Source organism: Lactuca sativa, chromosome 2 (genome assembly GCF_002870075.4).
Source record: "Lactuca sativa cultivar Salinas chromosome 2, Lsat_Salinas_v11, whole genome shotgun sequence".
NCBI classification, from domain to species: domain Eukaryota; kingdom Viridiplantae; phylum Streptophyta; class Magnoliopsida; order Asterales; family Asteraceae; genus Lactuca; species Lactuca sativa.
In genome coordinates this window covers 151,420,002-151,436,716 of record NC_056624.2, presented here as the reverse complement: position 1 = coordinate 151,436,716, position 16,715 = coordinate 151,420,002, and the positions used below count along the sequence as shown (strand labels likewise).

The 16,715-nt window shown below is 38.8% G+C and overlaps 1 protein-coding gene across 1 annotated transcript; it reads right to left on the bottom strand.

Annotated features, from left to right (window-relative positions):
- Nucleotides 1-717: 717 nt before the first annotated feature.
- LOC111918874 (late embryogenesis abundant protein 47) lies at nt 718-2,738 on the bottom strand. Its single transcript, XM_023914485.2, has 3 exons — nt 2,482-2,738; nt 1,239-1,523; nt 718-1,119 (listed from the first exon to the last, which is right to left on the bottom strand). Exons 1-3 carry the CDS (start codon nt 2,656-2,658, stop codon nt 901-903), a joined length of 681 nt encoding a protein of 226 aa, XP_023770253.1. The 5' UTR covers nt 2,659-2,738; the 3' UTR covers nt 718-900.
- Between the last annotated feature and the right edge of the window lie 13,977 nt (nt 2,739-16,715).

Below are 16,715 nucleotides of genomic sequence, written 5' to 3'. Positions count from 1 at the left end.
GATTTCTCTTATGCTTTTGTAAAACTTGCAGTTGTGTTTGTTGCTAGCGACTTGCTACTTTTATGATGTAATTAATAGTCTTGTTCCGTTCAATAAAGAAAATACACAATGACTTTTCTAAATGATGTTTATTTTTGGGATGAAAAACAACTACACTTTCTCAATTTTTGAATTATACAGTAGTTATATAATTTTCTAAATGTGCCAATTTGAGATATCGTTACATTTAAATATACTTTCAACAACTTATAAAATCTTCCAATCCGCTTTCTCTTTACCTAAACTTACCTATATCCATTAGGTTGTAAGATATACTTGCGATGCCCTCACATAACTCCTTTATCCACATCAACAATGTCTTCAGACCACACAATAGGGGTTGGTCATCACACATATAAGAGAAGGAAGAAGAAGAGAAAGAGGGTGATGAGAAGAGACGAGAGAGAAATGTTGTGTGAGAGAGATTTCTTGTGTTATAGCTGGGGGCAATGGGCCACGACTCATCACACCATGGAACGCAGGGGTGATGTTTGCGATTTACAACATGACATCCGAGGTTTCCGGATAAACACAACCTTAGAAAATATAAATCAAATCCATCAATTTTTTCATACACGAGTTGAAATTACCTAATTTGCCAATGAGATTTTTCTTGTTTAACCTATCATTAATAGCAGTTTATTAATGAATGGAGTTGATACCTACAAGATCAAAAAGATCAAAATACTGGCTATATATATAGGCTTATCTATCATAATTACAGTAAAAACCGAGATAAATTTGTCCCTTAGTATATTATACTATACATCATAATTCAATACACAAATATCAAAATACATTGAATTTAATTGTTATTAGAACCAAAAAAAGTCCCAACGTTTATTGTAATATAGTCAGAATTCAATCTTTGTTACGTGGACTCGGGCTATGTTGACTATGGGGACTCTGGCTATGGGGAGTTTGGTTAATTTGATTTATCCTTGCAGCCGCCGCTAGCGACGCCGCAACGCCACCAGGACGGGTGGTTAGATTCGGATCGTTTCTCAACTCGGCTCCGATGACTCCCTCCGCATCTCTTCGTGTCACCGGTTTATCCGCCGGTAGCTTTGAAGTTGCTTCCTGTTTCACGTCAAAAATGAAAACCCTAGATTTTCATTCGAATTCAAAAGGTTTTCTTCTACCAGTTGGAAACGATAAAGACAAAATGTAATGGGAAAAGGAGAGTGATTTATGTTTACCGCTAGAATCTCGCTCAATTTCGTTTTGTCATCGTCTCGTGCGACCCGAGCGTTTCGGGTGGCTGCTGATTGAGCTGCCGCAGCAACGCCGCCGGGCACGATATTGGTGCGACCAGTGGCTCTCACTTCCGCCGCTTGTATGGCGGCAGCATCACTGTAATCCACCGGCCTGCTGCCTGCTGTTAAAGCTGTGGCTTCTAGTGCTTCTCCAATGGTGATGTTTCCTCGTTCAAATATGGCTTCTGCTGCTAGTGGTGATGCTTGCTGACTGCTTTTACCTCCGACCTTCAATCATATTCGGTTTTGGAAAACTGTTAACTTAAAATTTCACCCAATTCATTCACATATGACATGAACTTTAAAGATCTTGGGTCGTGATGCATTTGATATATTATTGTTTCATAGATCAAAATGGATGATGAATGGATCAAACATGTTGGTTGAAAGTCATCAAAAATATATTCAAATTCATATAACCTTTTAAATTAACTTCTTCCAAAAATATTATTATGGTAATAACTAATAATTTACATATCTTGTAATCATATTTAACATATTGTATATTAACAAGATAGGTGTTTACCTATCCAACATATTTTCATGAATTCATTCAATTTTTGAAAAAAACAACTCAATTATTTTTATTGCACTAAAATTTTTATACTTTCTGAAATTGTTTAATTTGAAGTTTTGAGATTGGTAAAGCCTAGACAGCCACAAATGATTGATAGTAACCGGCTTTTAAGAGTTTGTTGTATACAATCCCTTAGATTATATAATTCCACAAAAAAATATAGGTTTTAACACAATAAAAAAAATAATATAATGATTTTTTTTAATGGTTGAATAAAAATAGGGTGAGTTACTATGAGTTTATAAAGACTTAAATTAGACTCTCAAAAAAATAAATAGGTTTTAATACATTAAAAAATACTACATAATAAGTTTTTTTTTTTTTTTTTAAATAGATGAAAATATATTAGATTTTTGTAAGATTTATCCTAACAAGATTCCCAAAATATAACTACGAACCCGACCTATTTTGACCAACACAAAAAAAATTAGCTTTTCGGACAACCTGTCTATTTTGTTACCTCAAATTGGTCATAGTTGAAAAGCCAAGGTGAATGCAATCCTAGGTCTTTCTAAAACAAAAATAACAATCTTATTTTTTGCATGACATGCATGCAATATTTTTAAAGAAAAACATAACATAAACCAATGTGTATCTAATTGTATTCACCTGTCCACCATTGCTCGGTTCATTGGTTGCTGCACGTCTGGCGGAAACACTCGTCTCGATATTATCCATTGCTTTAATACTAAGATCTTTATGTTCTTGAATATGCGCGGATGCATTATTATGGTGTTCTTGAGCTTCTTCCCCCATTTGGGGTTTCATAGGTTGTTCTTGGCTCATTGATCTCTTTGTGTTTTGCGTAATCTACTATGAACACTTCCCAAATTAAGAACTAATTTCTTACCTCCAGATTTGAAAAACTTTTGCATAATATATGCATATACAAAAAGGATTGAAGGAATGAAGGGTATATAACAAATAGGGTCAAAAGTTTGTGCATGAATTGTAACAAGGTGTTGACAGGTGGTGGGATCGTTTACCACATATATGGGTGAGACTTGGTCTTTTGTTGTTGTTAATGAAATTGTGTATGTTTGCAATGTTTCTACGATTTGCTGGTTGTAGGGTTGGTATGCCGTGATTTTCGGAGAAGAAATGTTACGTACAAAGGCTTTTATTTTTGGCTTTTATGAAAGGGTTCAGATATTTGAAAATGTCTTTTGAGTTATGTCTTATTGTGGTTTTGGGGGTTTATTTATTTATTTATTTTTCCTTTCTTTCTGCCTATTTAGTCTAGACATTATTTAACGGACTTCGTATATATATGTAAGTAAAAACATAGATATTACCAAAGGACTTATAGGGTAGTGGTATAGGAGTTGACCAAAAGGTATGACGGTGTGGGTGCGTGTATAGCCGATTCTTAAAAAACATAGTATATCCATGAGATGAGATTCATAATATAACATATTCAACTCTATAACACTACAAAAAATAAATGTATTATTCGCGACAATTGTTGGCTTGTCGCCACTAAACACAAGCCCGTCCCAAAGGGTGGGCGATAGGGACGACCGTCCAGGACCTATCTTTTAAAGGGCCCAAATTTTTTATGGAAATTTTTATATTTAGAAGATAGTATAAATAATTTTCTTACAATTATTGAGTTATTATAAAAAACTTGATGAAATTTGTATATTTTAAAGGCCCATTTTTTGCTTTCGCCCTGGACCTAAAATATGTTTGGAACGGCCCTCACTAAACACCCCCAAGCAAAAGCAAAAGGTATTAGCCGCGATATATCGTCGCTAATGACCGTCGCCACTAAAGCATTTTTTTAATATTGCAGCTAATCTATAAAAGCAGTATTTAAATGACTATTATAATCTATAGAAACAATATTTAAGTTGCAGAAATATAGAATCCACATCATCATATAAAAATCTTAATATAAAATCTACAACATATTAAAGGCGTTGACAAACGTACGATATTGATATTAACAAAATTATAAAACAAAACATAAACTAGTCATCATCACCATCTTCAAGCTCCTCATCATCGTCCTCGGTATCATCTTGTTGCAACAACGATCGAAACCAATTTGCAAGTTTCATGCTCTATGTTGGGTTTTTGATAATAATATTCACGAGATCGTCCTTCTACAAAATAAATATGTACATTAATATAAATATCAACAAAATAGCATCTAAGCTATCTATAACAACCCGAAATTTCTATCTTATTCAAACGTGCAGTTCAATCAAAGTCAGACTCGTTTCTGCTATCTTTTAGCATTGTTTAGAGTCAATTTGAGTGTTCTAAGCCTAGTACCTTCAAAGTTAGGGTTTAGAAATGGGTTCCATAAGTTCACCACTTTTCAAAATGGCCAAACACTCCTTCATGAGGAGTGTATGGCCGTACACTTGGGTGTGCGGCGGTACACCCCCTCCTGGCCGTACACTCTCACGTATATATGTGAGACTTAGCCTTCATTCAGCTCTTTTCACACTCCTAGGCCAAGAAATTGATTCTCTCTCAACTATCATTGCATTTTTTTCACCTAGATCTTCAATATGTAAGTGTTACCTCCTTTGATTTGTTGATTCATTACACTATCTAGTGAAGATCCATGATTTCATCCATGAAATTACTTCTTTTGGTTAGATCTTCAAGTGTTCTTCATTTTCACCAAGAACACCTATTAAGTTCTTGGACCTCAAACACCCCTAAAGGCTTCTAATCGTAAGTACTTCTTCCTATGCTTGTTACTTACTAGATGTTCACCTTAAAAGTCATCCAACGCATGATCTTCAAGGAGTGTACGGCTGTACACACCTCATGTGGCGGTACACCCCCTTGTTTAGTGCATTTTGGCCTCAAACTCATGTTATACTCCAACACAAAGTCATGGACGCTTAAGGGATGCAAGATAGAGCCTTGGACCACAATTTTGACCATTTCTTCTAGGAGTGTATGGCCGTACACTCCATGGCCGTACACACAAGTGGCCGTACACACACATGTGAGGCCGTACACCCATTATATGCAATCCTTTGTACTTCTAACACTTCAATCTAAGTGTTTCCTAAGTCCTAAGGTGTTTTCCTTACATGATTAGTTGTATAAACACTAATTATATGCATATATGTGTCATTATATGCTTATTAGGATCCGTTGTGCTCAAGTCTTCACTTGACACTTAGCATCCTACAAACCGATCTTTCATTCGTGTCACTCACTGCAGGTGAGTTCATACCCCTTAACTTATCTTTTGAATGATTTTAAATGCTTTTAATAGGGGAGAATACAAGTAGAAACAGTATAGTTGTTAACAGTATAGTTGTTATATCAATCATATGTGATTAATAACTATCAAGCAGATAGATTTCTTATACTTCAAACTGTGTCTTCAAACAAATTGCTCAAATCATTTTATCAAACTCTTTTAGACTTATACTTTGTCAAATCATGTCTATATGGATATAGTTATATAAGTAGGATTCAAAGGACTTAGGACTGATAACTCGCCTTATTTTCTGTTCCTTGTTTGGTTATGGACTTAGGGTATCGGTTGTTTGTCCAAAGGTCGTTTGAATCTTAGTTATATATATACATATATATATATATATATATATATATATATATATATATATATATATAAGTTCTTCATTCAGTTCAATACCTTTGGGTAGCAAAGGTGTACAAACATGTTCATGTATACAAACAACATTCTAGTAAACTATAATAGGTATAGTTTAGGAAGTCACTAATACTATTTCTAGAATAATGAAACATACAAGAGTCAGTTCATACATGAGTCTATTGAAACATACTATAAACGAGAAACAATACATACTATACACTATACACTAGAGAACATACTATAACGAGAGACAATACTCACCATAAAGAGAAACAAATAAAACATAATACACACTAGACAGTGAGAACATTCACTACACTAGAACATACTATACAAATACAAGGATACTATAACAATAATGTGAGATACTACTTCCCCAAGATACCCATACATGTGATTATATGATATGATTATGAGAACTGCATGCTAGATTAGGGTTGAGGATCTAGGAAGGATGCCTTATATGCCTACTGTATATGTATGAGAACTGCATGCTAGATTAGGGATAAGGATCTAGGAAGATGCCTTATGTGCCTGCTATATGTGCTTAATGAATTACATGCTAGAACTAATTATTCAGTGATATGATGGCTTGATTAGAATATGCTTGGTTTTGTTAATCAAATCCCGAATGCTGCTTGCTTTGTGCTTTTAGGAGTTCTAGTTATCTTTAACTAACTAGAAAACAGATACATTAAGTTACATATTACGGGGACTAAATAATTCCAGAAGGTTAGGTCTTGCCCTATTTCGTAGCTCTTGTCTGAGTCCAACCGTTGTAGGGTAGGACCTCCCATTCGAAGAATTATCTGGTCTTAGGGATATGTAATGGTATTCACGAGCTAGTTAGGTACAGGTAGCAGGGATTTCTTATGCAGCTGATGGCGGAGAGTAGGTTGGAGAGTTACTCTAGGGTAAGCCTAGGATGAGATTAGTGCAACGAGCAGTAGTAGTGAAAAGGACTTGGTGAAGTCAAGGAAATCCTTGAGGAAAGTACAGATATATGTGGAAGGTAGTATAGGCCTATACTACTGAAAGTAGAGGATCCGTACTCGAGTCAAGGAGGGCTGAGATAGAACCAGGGAACTTGTAGAGTGTGTGAGACCTATCGAGGTTATGTATAACCTTGATGATTATGTGTTTTGTTTCAGAATGGTGGTGAAACGTAACGGAGTAAAAGGTTCAAGGTCTGGGTCAGGTTCAGGTTCAGGTTCGGGTACAGGTTCCGAGTCGGTTAATGATGGATTACACGAGTTCCTCGCGTCTGAGATTATGAGAGGCATCCTTGAGGCGACCCCGGTGATTTTCGGGTCGATCAAGGAAGGGATTATTGAGCTGATGTAGGATCGCCTTAGGGGATTCCGGAGTGACATGGCATCTAGCCAGTCAGGGATATGCATGCTCTCCTTCAAGGATTCTAGGGGATGTGTTGCACCAAACTTTCACAGGGTGAAGGACCCCATTGTGGCCAAGAGATGGATTGCATACATCGAGTCTGCACAGTTGACAAGCTTCTGACCTGAGGGGTCGAAGGTCTGGTATGTTGCGGGATGTTTGAGAGACAGAGCTAGAGATTGGTGGGAGGCAGTCAGTGATTCGTTGGGAGCCCCAGCTATCGAGGCTATGACCTGGTCGGACATTGTGACCAGGTTTAGGGCTGATTTTGCGCCATTTGTGGAGATTCAGCAACTAGCCAGGGAGTTTCTTGATATGAGACAAACGACTGAGTCAGTGGCGGAGATTACCACCAAGTCTAGGGAGAGGGCCTTACTGGTGCCTCATTATGCGGGTGACAAGGAGATGAGGAAGACCCAGTACCATGACATGTTAAGAGCTGACATTCGGAAACATGTCAGCTATTCAACATGTCCGATATTGGAGGATATGATAGCCAGAGCGAGGGAGAGGGAGATTGACTTAGAGCACCTCAAGAAGAGGAAAGCGGAGACTTGGCAGACGAATGGGGTTTCTGGGAAGAAACCCAAGGGATTCAACTCGAGGTCGAAGAGCCAGTAGGGCCGGAGTCGCGGTGGGAAATGCGACATGCATCATGAGGGAGTGTGCAGGGCTGGGGGATCGGGTTGCTACAAGTGCGGTAAGACCGGACACTTTAGCAAGGATTGTACAGCCCCTACCCGTTCAGACATTAGACTTGAATTGCTGTAACACCCCATTTATTTAATAAATAAATAAACAAATTAATGAATGAATAATTGCCTTATAATTTATAATTATATAGTAAGGTGTGGGTCTCGAGGAGTTAACTGTCATAATTTTAGAAGGCGAGGATTAAAGTGTAAAATCCGAACTTAATTAGTAAGTAATATTGAAGTCAGGGGTCGTTTGGTAACAATTAGGACTCGATATGAAAGGAATTATGAAAACAAGGGCTAAAGAGTTAATTAAGGACCTCATTTGAAAATAATTATAGAGGGTGGGGCCACTTAGTAAAATATGGGACTTATTTTGTAAAGGAGTTACATGGATGTGGTTAAAAAGGTAAATTTCGGATTTATTTTGGAAAAGACAAGGGAAGGAGGGACCAATCTTGTCAAAATCGGATAGAAGATATAGTGGAGACGGGTTTAAACCCGTCACTAGCCTCCCCTCCCATAAACATGAAACCCCAACCCTAATATTCAACTTATTCTCCAGCCGCCAACCTCGTGTCCAGCTGTCACCGTTCCGCTACCGACGAGGGAGAGAAGTCGATGACCGTTGCCGCCGCACCTCTACCTTTCTTCTTCTCCTCCTATTTTGTCTCCGTTCGTAGTCGTTCATGATGGTCGCCGTCGTCTCAATTGCCCTTGCTCCTGACGTGACTTCGCAGCAGCCGGTCGCCGCCACTTCCGCCGCCGTTCCATGTGGTGGTTTCTGCTATGTTTTGGGTGTCATCGCCACAGCGAGGATAACTCAGTCGGGTGGCTTCTTCGTATTGCATCTCGTGTAGTGCGTGTATCGACTTCAAGCCGTGTGTGGGAGATATTAGCTGGAAAACACATGAAGACCACCATGGCAGCCAACCATGGTGGTTGCCGCCATCAACACCGTCGTTTATTGTTGTTGGCGCTGCCGTGTGCCACCGGGTGGATGGTGGGGTCGTGTTGTGGACAAATAGTGTGCATTGTGGGTGTTTGTCAAGCCGGAAAGTCGAGTACGGCCACCACCACTACCGTGAGGTGGTGCCTACCACCATTTACCACCACCGGCCACCACAAGGGTGGCTATGTGTGTGGGTGTGTGTTATTAGTGTGTGTGTGTATTATCGAGTTGTAAATTTTAATGGTTCCAAAATAATAATAGAAATCTCAAACCACCACCGTAGGGTGGTGGCTGCCGCCTCCTACTGCCACCGGTCACCGTGTCGGGTGGCCATATGCTTAGTTGTGTTGGGATTGCTTGTTGGATGTTTGGACAAAGGACTAAAACCCTAATGAGCCTATTAAACCCTAATGGGCCCAATGAAGCCCTAATGGACCCAAAAGCCCAAACATGTGACTAATGGGTGTAATAAACCCTAATTGACCTAAGGAAAACCCTAATGGGCTTAAGGACTTGGTTTTGGGCCTATTGGGCTAAGATGGGAGTGGAAACCCTAATTAGGGTTTAGAAAACCTTAATATTGGATTTATGGGCTTGGACTTATCGGGACCCACATTTGGGCCATTGGAATGGAAGTGTGTATTAAGCCCAATCACACCATATGAGTTATTTAGAAGAGTGATGGACTTAATGGATTAAGTCCTTAATGGGTTAAGTGAGAAACACTTCTAATCGTTATATTATGTGAAACCCTAATTTCACTCGGGTTTATTGTTGGGCCTTTCTATTGGACCTTGATGATTGGGTTATTAATGGGCCATCCAAGATCAAGCAAATGGACTAGAATAATTAATGGGCTTTGAGGTAAGGCCCATGTAAGGGGTTTGGGCCCAATTTGGAAAATTGGGCCATAGTTGGGCTTTTATGATTATGTGATATTGGGCCATTAGAATGTTGAATGTTGGACTGGACTAAATGGTTGGGCCTTATGGTAAGACCTTGTAAAGGTTTGGGCCCAATTTGGAAAATTGGGCCATATGTTGGGCTTTGACTCATAGTTGACTTTTGGGCCTTGGGCTTGAATAAAGTTGAGTTAGGGGTAAAGTAGTATTTACCCCCAAGTATGTATTTATGGTTATGTGTTGGAACCCAATTTATAATTGGGTGATGTTTTGATATTGACAGTTCGGGAATCTATCATCCAGCAGTTAGGGGTTATGTCTACGGGACTTCAGTAGTGTGAGATGAGTTACCTTCCAGTAGCGGTGGGTCTACGGCCATAATTTCGGCCCACTAGTAGGAGTTGTATGTTAGATGATTGTCTTTGTGATATTCATCTAGGTTTGTTACTACCTGATATGTTTATGTACTAGCATGATATGTTATATGTGATAGTGGTAATAGGGGGAGAATAGTCCGCAAGTTCGGTTGTTAGGACCGAAAGGTAGGTCAGGCACCCCCATAATTTCCTGACAGTATGTTTATGCTATGATATTGTGTCGTAGTAGTAGGAGGTGAAATAGTCCTCGTATGTCGGTCATAAGGACCGACGGGTAAGTCAAGCACCCCAGAATGGCTTGACCTGGGTAGGTCAGGTGCCCCAGAATTTCCTGGCAGTATATGTGTGTTATATTATTGTGTGGTAGTGGTAGGGGTGAAATAGTCCCCGGTAGCCGAGTGAAATAGATCGACGGATAAGTCAAGCACCCCAGAACGGCTTGACCTGGGTAAGTTAGGCACCCCAGAACTGTCTGACTGTACGTTATTGTATGGTCTGTGGTATGATGGGGGAACTAACTAAGCTTCGTGCTTACGGTTTACAGTTTTGGTTTCGAGTACTCGTTTTCAAAGGAAAGGAGTCGGCTTGATCGCAACGCATCACACTATGTTTTCCGCATATGAGATCTTTGGGATTAAACTCTGATATGGTTTTATGATAATATATTTTGATTATTGACACTTTGTTTTTGACATGAGATATTAATATGAATGTTTTTATACTGATGGTTTTATATAATAACTTAATTAAAACGAAATTTTTGGTCTTGAATTTTGGGATGTTACATTTGCTTTCATTGTAGTCAGAGGGGCCATAAAAAGGCCAACTGCCCTAGATTGACATCAGGAGCGCCAGTGGTGGCGCCAGCTCCAGTGACCCTGCGGATCACGAATGGCTGACAGGGCAAGACAGACACTCTAGTGGTGAGGAGTCGAGCCTTCCAGCTGACCGTCGAGGAGGCGCGTGCCGCACCGGATGTGGTGACGGGTATGTTTTCTTCTCCCTAACTCTTATTATATGTCGGTTATGATATTTATGTTTTATGTTTTATGTGTTTTGTTTAGGATCGTTCCATGTGAATGGTATCACAGTACAAGTTTTATTTGACTCGGGGGTTACCCGATCATTTGTATCTCTTACGCTCAGCAAGAGGTTTGATGAGTCTTCAGGCGTGTTGGATTGTCCTTTTAGAGGTTGATATTGCTGACGACCGATCTATCCGGGCATTAGAGGTCTACAGAGACTGTGTCTTGAGGATGTATGACGAGCGTTACCTCGTGGATTTGGTTCCCATTCCTTTGCATGGGAACAAGTCCATCATAGGCATGGATTGGCTGAGCCCTAATGGGGAAGTGATTGACTGTGCGTAGCAATTGGTATGTGTCAGGCTCCAAAGTGGGGGAGAGTTGGTGATTCAGGGAGAGAGGTCGCGGTGTGGACCAGCTTTGTGTTCGGCAGCGAGGGCTAGGCGCTGCCTTCAGCAGGGTTGTGCAGGTTACGTCGACTACGTCATGGATATCCGGGAGGCGGGTAAGGAGACCGTGAGGGATGTGCCAGTGGTGAGGGAGTATTTGGATGTGTTCCTGGAGGAGTTGCTTGGGATACCTCCGGAGATATAGGTGGAGTTCAGGATCGATCTAGTCCCTGGTGCAGCTCCGATAGCCAAGGCACCATATCGATTGGCTCCTCCTGAGATGCATGAGTTATCTACATAGCTGCAGGAGCTGTTAAACAAGGGATTTTTCAGGCCGCGCAGCTCGCGTTGGGGAGCCCCGATCCTATTTGTGAAGAAGAAGGACGGGTCGCATCGGATGTGTATAGACTACCGAGAGATGAACAAGGTAACAATGAAGAATCGTTACCCACTCCTGAGGATTGATGATCTCTTCGACCGGCTACAGGGGCATCTTGGTTTTCCAAGATAGATTTGCGTTCAGGCTACCACCAGATGCGAGTTAGAGAAGAGGATGTACAGAAGACTATTGGATTAGATGTCTAAGCCCATAACTATTATTGGTATGTACTCGACCCGAGAGTAGCATGGTCCATTTGGGTTGCACTTCACCGGAACAATTTGTATGGATAGTCTTTTGAGAATAGTATGTCTATGGTTTATTAATATATTATAAGTTATAATATATTAATATGAAATCATATTATTTAATTAGTATTGGTCAAGAATTAATTTGGAATTAATTATGTGATCAAAATGCGACTAATTAAATATGGACTCTTATATATATATATATATATATATATATATATATATATATATATATATATATATATATATATATATATATATATGGATGGGCTAATTTCATTTAGGTTGGGCTAAACTTGCATGGGTATTAGGGTTTAATCCATGTGGTGACGGGTATGTTTTAATCCATTGATCCTATGGAAATGAAAGGTCATGGGTATTAGGGTTTACATCAATGTAACCATAATCATCCATACTTGTCACAACTAGAAATTTTGTGTCATGTAATCTATACATTCAAGTTAATGTGAATCAAAAACTTCAATCAAATGCATTATACTAGTACTACAAATAGTCATCAAACAATTGGAGACCCTAAAAGTCCTTGCTAAGTCCATTTTGGATTAGGACTCCCCTATTGGATCCAAATGGACCAATAAGCTTCCAATTAGACTATCATGGGCTTAGAACCCTAATTGGGCTCTAATTGGACCCACACTTATTTATTTCAACATTTTGGGCCATATTGGGCCTAGAATGAAATGAATTGAAAGCTTTGAGCCATGAATAACCTAAACTAGTCCAATAAAAATATAAAAATCCTACAACATTCTCTTAAGCTTAAAACATACCCAAGATTAACTCTAATAGTGGGCTTAGGGGCAAAAGCCCAAATTTTTCCTTTTTCCCTTCACATTCTCGGCCCAAGGCCCAAATCCAAGAAAGAGTTGACTTTCAAATGACACCTCATCTTTACCCATAGGATATCCATGCATTATTCTCATTTCTCCATGCACATCACCTCAAATATCACCTCTTCTTCTCTTCTCTCTCTCACTCTCGGCCATACACACATACACACCCCAAAAATATCTCAACTCTCTCTAGATTCACTCAAGAACACTCCCTTCTTCTCCATCCAAAATCTCGAAAATTAGGAAGCATTCAAGGAAGTTCTTCCACAAAAATCATCATCTAAGGTAAGGTTTTGCTTGGATCTATGACTTGTATTCCTTATTTATCAAAAATCTCTTCCTAATCCATGCAAAAATCGTGATCTTGCACCCTAGAACCATCTCAAACTCGAGATCTACCAAGGAAGGGAGCTAAGGCCAAAAACACTTCATTTTCCTTCCATTTTCTTTGCAAAACCGAGCCCCCACACCCAAGGTGAGCTTCATACCCCCTATTTTCTGTTTTTATGAGTTTTGTGGGGGGGGGGGGGGAATACAACTGAAAGTGTAGATCTATATGTGTTTGTATGCCTTGTATGATTTCCATGCTTATATGTATGCTTTTATGTGTTTTAATGTTGTATCTAGCCATAATACCCCTCAAAACCGAGATATATCTTGTGTTAAATGATTTTAGCTTCAAATATGTTTCTAAATACAAAGTGTTTCAAGAAAGATAGCTAAATGGTTAGTAACAATTTTCTTTAAGCTAGAAACACAAATTTTGGGCCAAAAATGTGAAAAATACAAAATTAAGGGCCCAAATTGACATTTCACAGATTCTGATGGATGAAGTGTGCCAAAACAGTTTCCATAAAACTATTTCTGGAATTATACTCAATTAGAGGATTAAAAACATGAATTTCAAGCTTAATGGGCTAAAAATGGAAATTTCGGCCCAATGAGGCCCATTATGCGAATTTTTCTGTTTTGGAGAGCCAAAACTGTGATTTTTGGTAAAACAGTGGACTATAAGTGTTCCAAACCCTTTTCAAAGGTTTAAAATGCTTTCAAAATTTAAAAAGGACCAAAGTTGCAAAATTTTTCCAATTTGGGCCAAAATTGTCAAAGTTGCGAAAAGAAGGGATTAAAACCGAGAAAACTGCATTTTCAGGGACTTAAACTGTTTTCTATGAAAAATATGCTGAAAAATATTAATTTCAATAATTTTTGGAGTTAAAATGTCAAGAAAATTAGTTCAAGGACCAAACCGGGAAGTATTTAATAAAAGGGTTGAAAATGTAAATTTTACAAACAATGAGGGGCTGAAAACAGAAATATTTCAAGGCTAATTCAATATATACAATTTGATCAAATAATGGCACCGCGACTATCGACGAAATACAATACATTACAATGCCAAAAGTCGTTGTTAAACGAATTGGCTCGGTCTCGAGCCAATAGAAACCTACAACTACTAACACTACGACACTACGATTCATATAAATAACGTTTGGGAACTTAGCTTACATACGAGTGTGCACAGACGTCTACGCACCATCTTCGGGCCCCAAAAGTGTAAAATCTTGCTTGTTGGGCCTAGCTAGCCCAATGACCTGATCTTAAGGCCCGAAGACGCATATTTTTCTACGAGGTGTTGAGTTTCACCGACTTGGCACAACGTAGAGGGACTTTCAATGGCTTGTATACCACTGGTCCCCAAGGGTCCTTGGTGTTGCTAGAAAAGTCTGCATATTTTACGAGGCGGGTCGGGGACCCCTCGCACGCATATTATCCCCAACCGATTAATAGAGTCATCGAGGCCTTCGTGTCCTCTTTCTCTTCGGATGTGGGACTACACCTAGTCAGGGCGATTGGATAACGCGATTAGTACTGACGACGCCTTCGGGATCGTTAGTATAACTATAAACTGGGCGTTTGTGTAACGCGGGTTTGTAGTAAATAATCCTGCTCGAGAACCTTCCAACGTCGCCTGGGACTGACACTATACGCTATGCAATGGTTTCAATGTAACTTCATGTAATTCAAGGAACTAGGAGAACATCGGGTTTTCCTAGGGTTTTCAATACATACAGAATTGAAATGCATACATCTTCAATGAACATTTTTTTTACAAGTATCGAAACAAACAAGCATACCTATGGATCTTCACAAACGTTTTCAAAAGCTTTTCTTTTCAGAAAATATCGGATTTTCTGGTGGTTTTTCAAACAATACAAACATTCGATTTCAAACACTACTTATGAACTCACCAACATTTCATATGTTGACGTTTTTCAAAATACTTGTATTCTCAGGGAACCAGTGAATCAAGGGAAACCATATTCAGTGACGGTTGCAGTTTATTTTTGTATGAATGGAACAAATTAATTTTTGGGAATGTAATGTTTAAACAATGTATGACATGTAAACACTACTGGTTGTACTATGTTAATGAATGGTGACGAATGTTGTTATGTTTCATATATATTCAATGTTATGGTATTCAATTGAGTCACGACAGCCCCCGGACGTTTCCGCCGTCTGGTTCGGGGGTGTGACAATACTGTATAAAGAGGTCTTTGACACATGAAATGGCACTAGTAGGTTAGTAAACAAGAGTGGGCCAATTTCTAGTGTGATTACTGTTCTCTCAAGTTTTCCACGTTGTTTTGGTGATTTGTGATTCCACTTGAGGCATCCACATTATTGGTGCTAGGGTCTTGAAGCTCTAAGGAATCAACCGCAAGAAAGAGGTATGTCATCCTACTAAGTTTTATATTACAAGTACCCCTTGGTATGCTAGTTAGGATGAGAACCTTGGAAAAATCATATTAGCATGTATAATAGAGAAAACATAGATCCAAGGTTTTTAGGGTTACATGTACACCATAGGAGTGTTAGAATGCTTAAAACCCAACAGTGGTATCAGAGCCTAGGCTTGGTTTTCGATTATACTTGATGCAATGCTATAAAAATTGAATTTCTGGGCTTCTGGACTGTGGACTCGCCGAGTCCACTGGGGTGTTTATATTGACAAAATTTCACAATTGGTACCTATTGTTTTTAAAAAGTATCATTTTGAAGATAATTATTAGAAACGTACATCGTTAGTACTCATGGTTTTAAAACATTGCATTGTTAGTTCTTTTGCTACCTCTGTTAAAAAATGAAGGTAAATAGTTATAAAATGACAAATTTACCCTTTTTTTCTTTTGTACCTATCATTATACTGTATTTTTCTTTATCATAAACCATTCTCTCACACTTTCTCTTTCCTTCACCATCGGCATCACCCGAATCATCACAGCAACCTTCCTTCATAGGCTCACCACCACTGATCTCTTCCTTCTTCCGTTGCTTCTCCCTTCTTTACTTGAAAACCTAATTGTCTTCATGTATCAAGCAATACCTTTCCTCCGCCTCGCTCCACCCGAACCTCGCCTTCGCCCTATGGTTTTGGCATGCATACTTTGGTATGGTGAGTTCAAACAATGACCTGAATATACTTGGTGTGTCGTCGATATTCAACGACATTCTGGATGGTAAAGCACTTGACTTTCCATTTATTGTAAATGGAAATAAATAGAAGTTTAGGTATTACCTTAGTGATGAGATATATCTGGAGTACGCTACATTTTTCAAATCATACTCATATCCACAAGTTGAAAAGATACCATTATTCAAATTCACACAAAAATCTGCAAAGAAGGACGTGGAACGGGATTTTGGAGTCCTAAATAGAAAATGACACATAATAAAACACCCATCACGATCATGGGATCAAGAAAAAAAATAAGGAAGTGTGACGTTCAAATTTTCCAACCAAAAATTTCTTTTTAAAATATAAGTAAACATCCCGAAAATCATTTTTCATAAATTATAAAAAGTATTAAATAGTTTTCAACATCATAAACCAAGTCAAAATATAAATCAGAGTTTGCGGAAATCCAAAAAATAATATCTCTATACGTGTGTACAGTCAAGCCGCATCCTTCCTCTTGTCAGAAGAACAACCTGAAAAACATTTAACTTTAAAACGTAAACACAAAG

Bases quoted from the DNA above. Each gene is read 5' to 3' on its own strand.
- LOC111918874 (XM_023914485.2), bottom strand. From the start codon at position 2,658: ATGAGCCAAGAACAACCTATGAAACCCCAAATGGGGGAAGAAGCTCAA. The intron at 1,524-2,481 runs GTGAATACAATT...ATATGATTGAAG, and splicing joins AACCGAGCAATGGTGGACAG to GTCGGAGGTAAAAGCAGTCA. The intron at 1,120-1,238 runs GTAAACATAAAT...GACGTGAAACAG, and splicing joins AATTGAGCGAGATTCTAGCG to GAAGCAACTTCAAAGCTACC.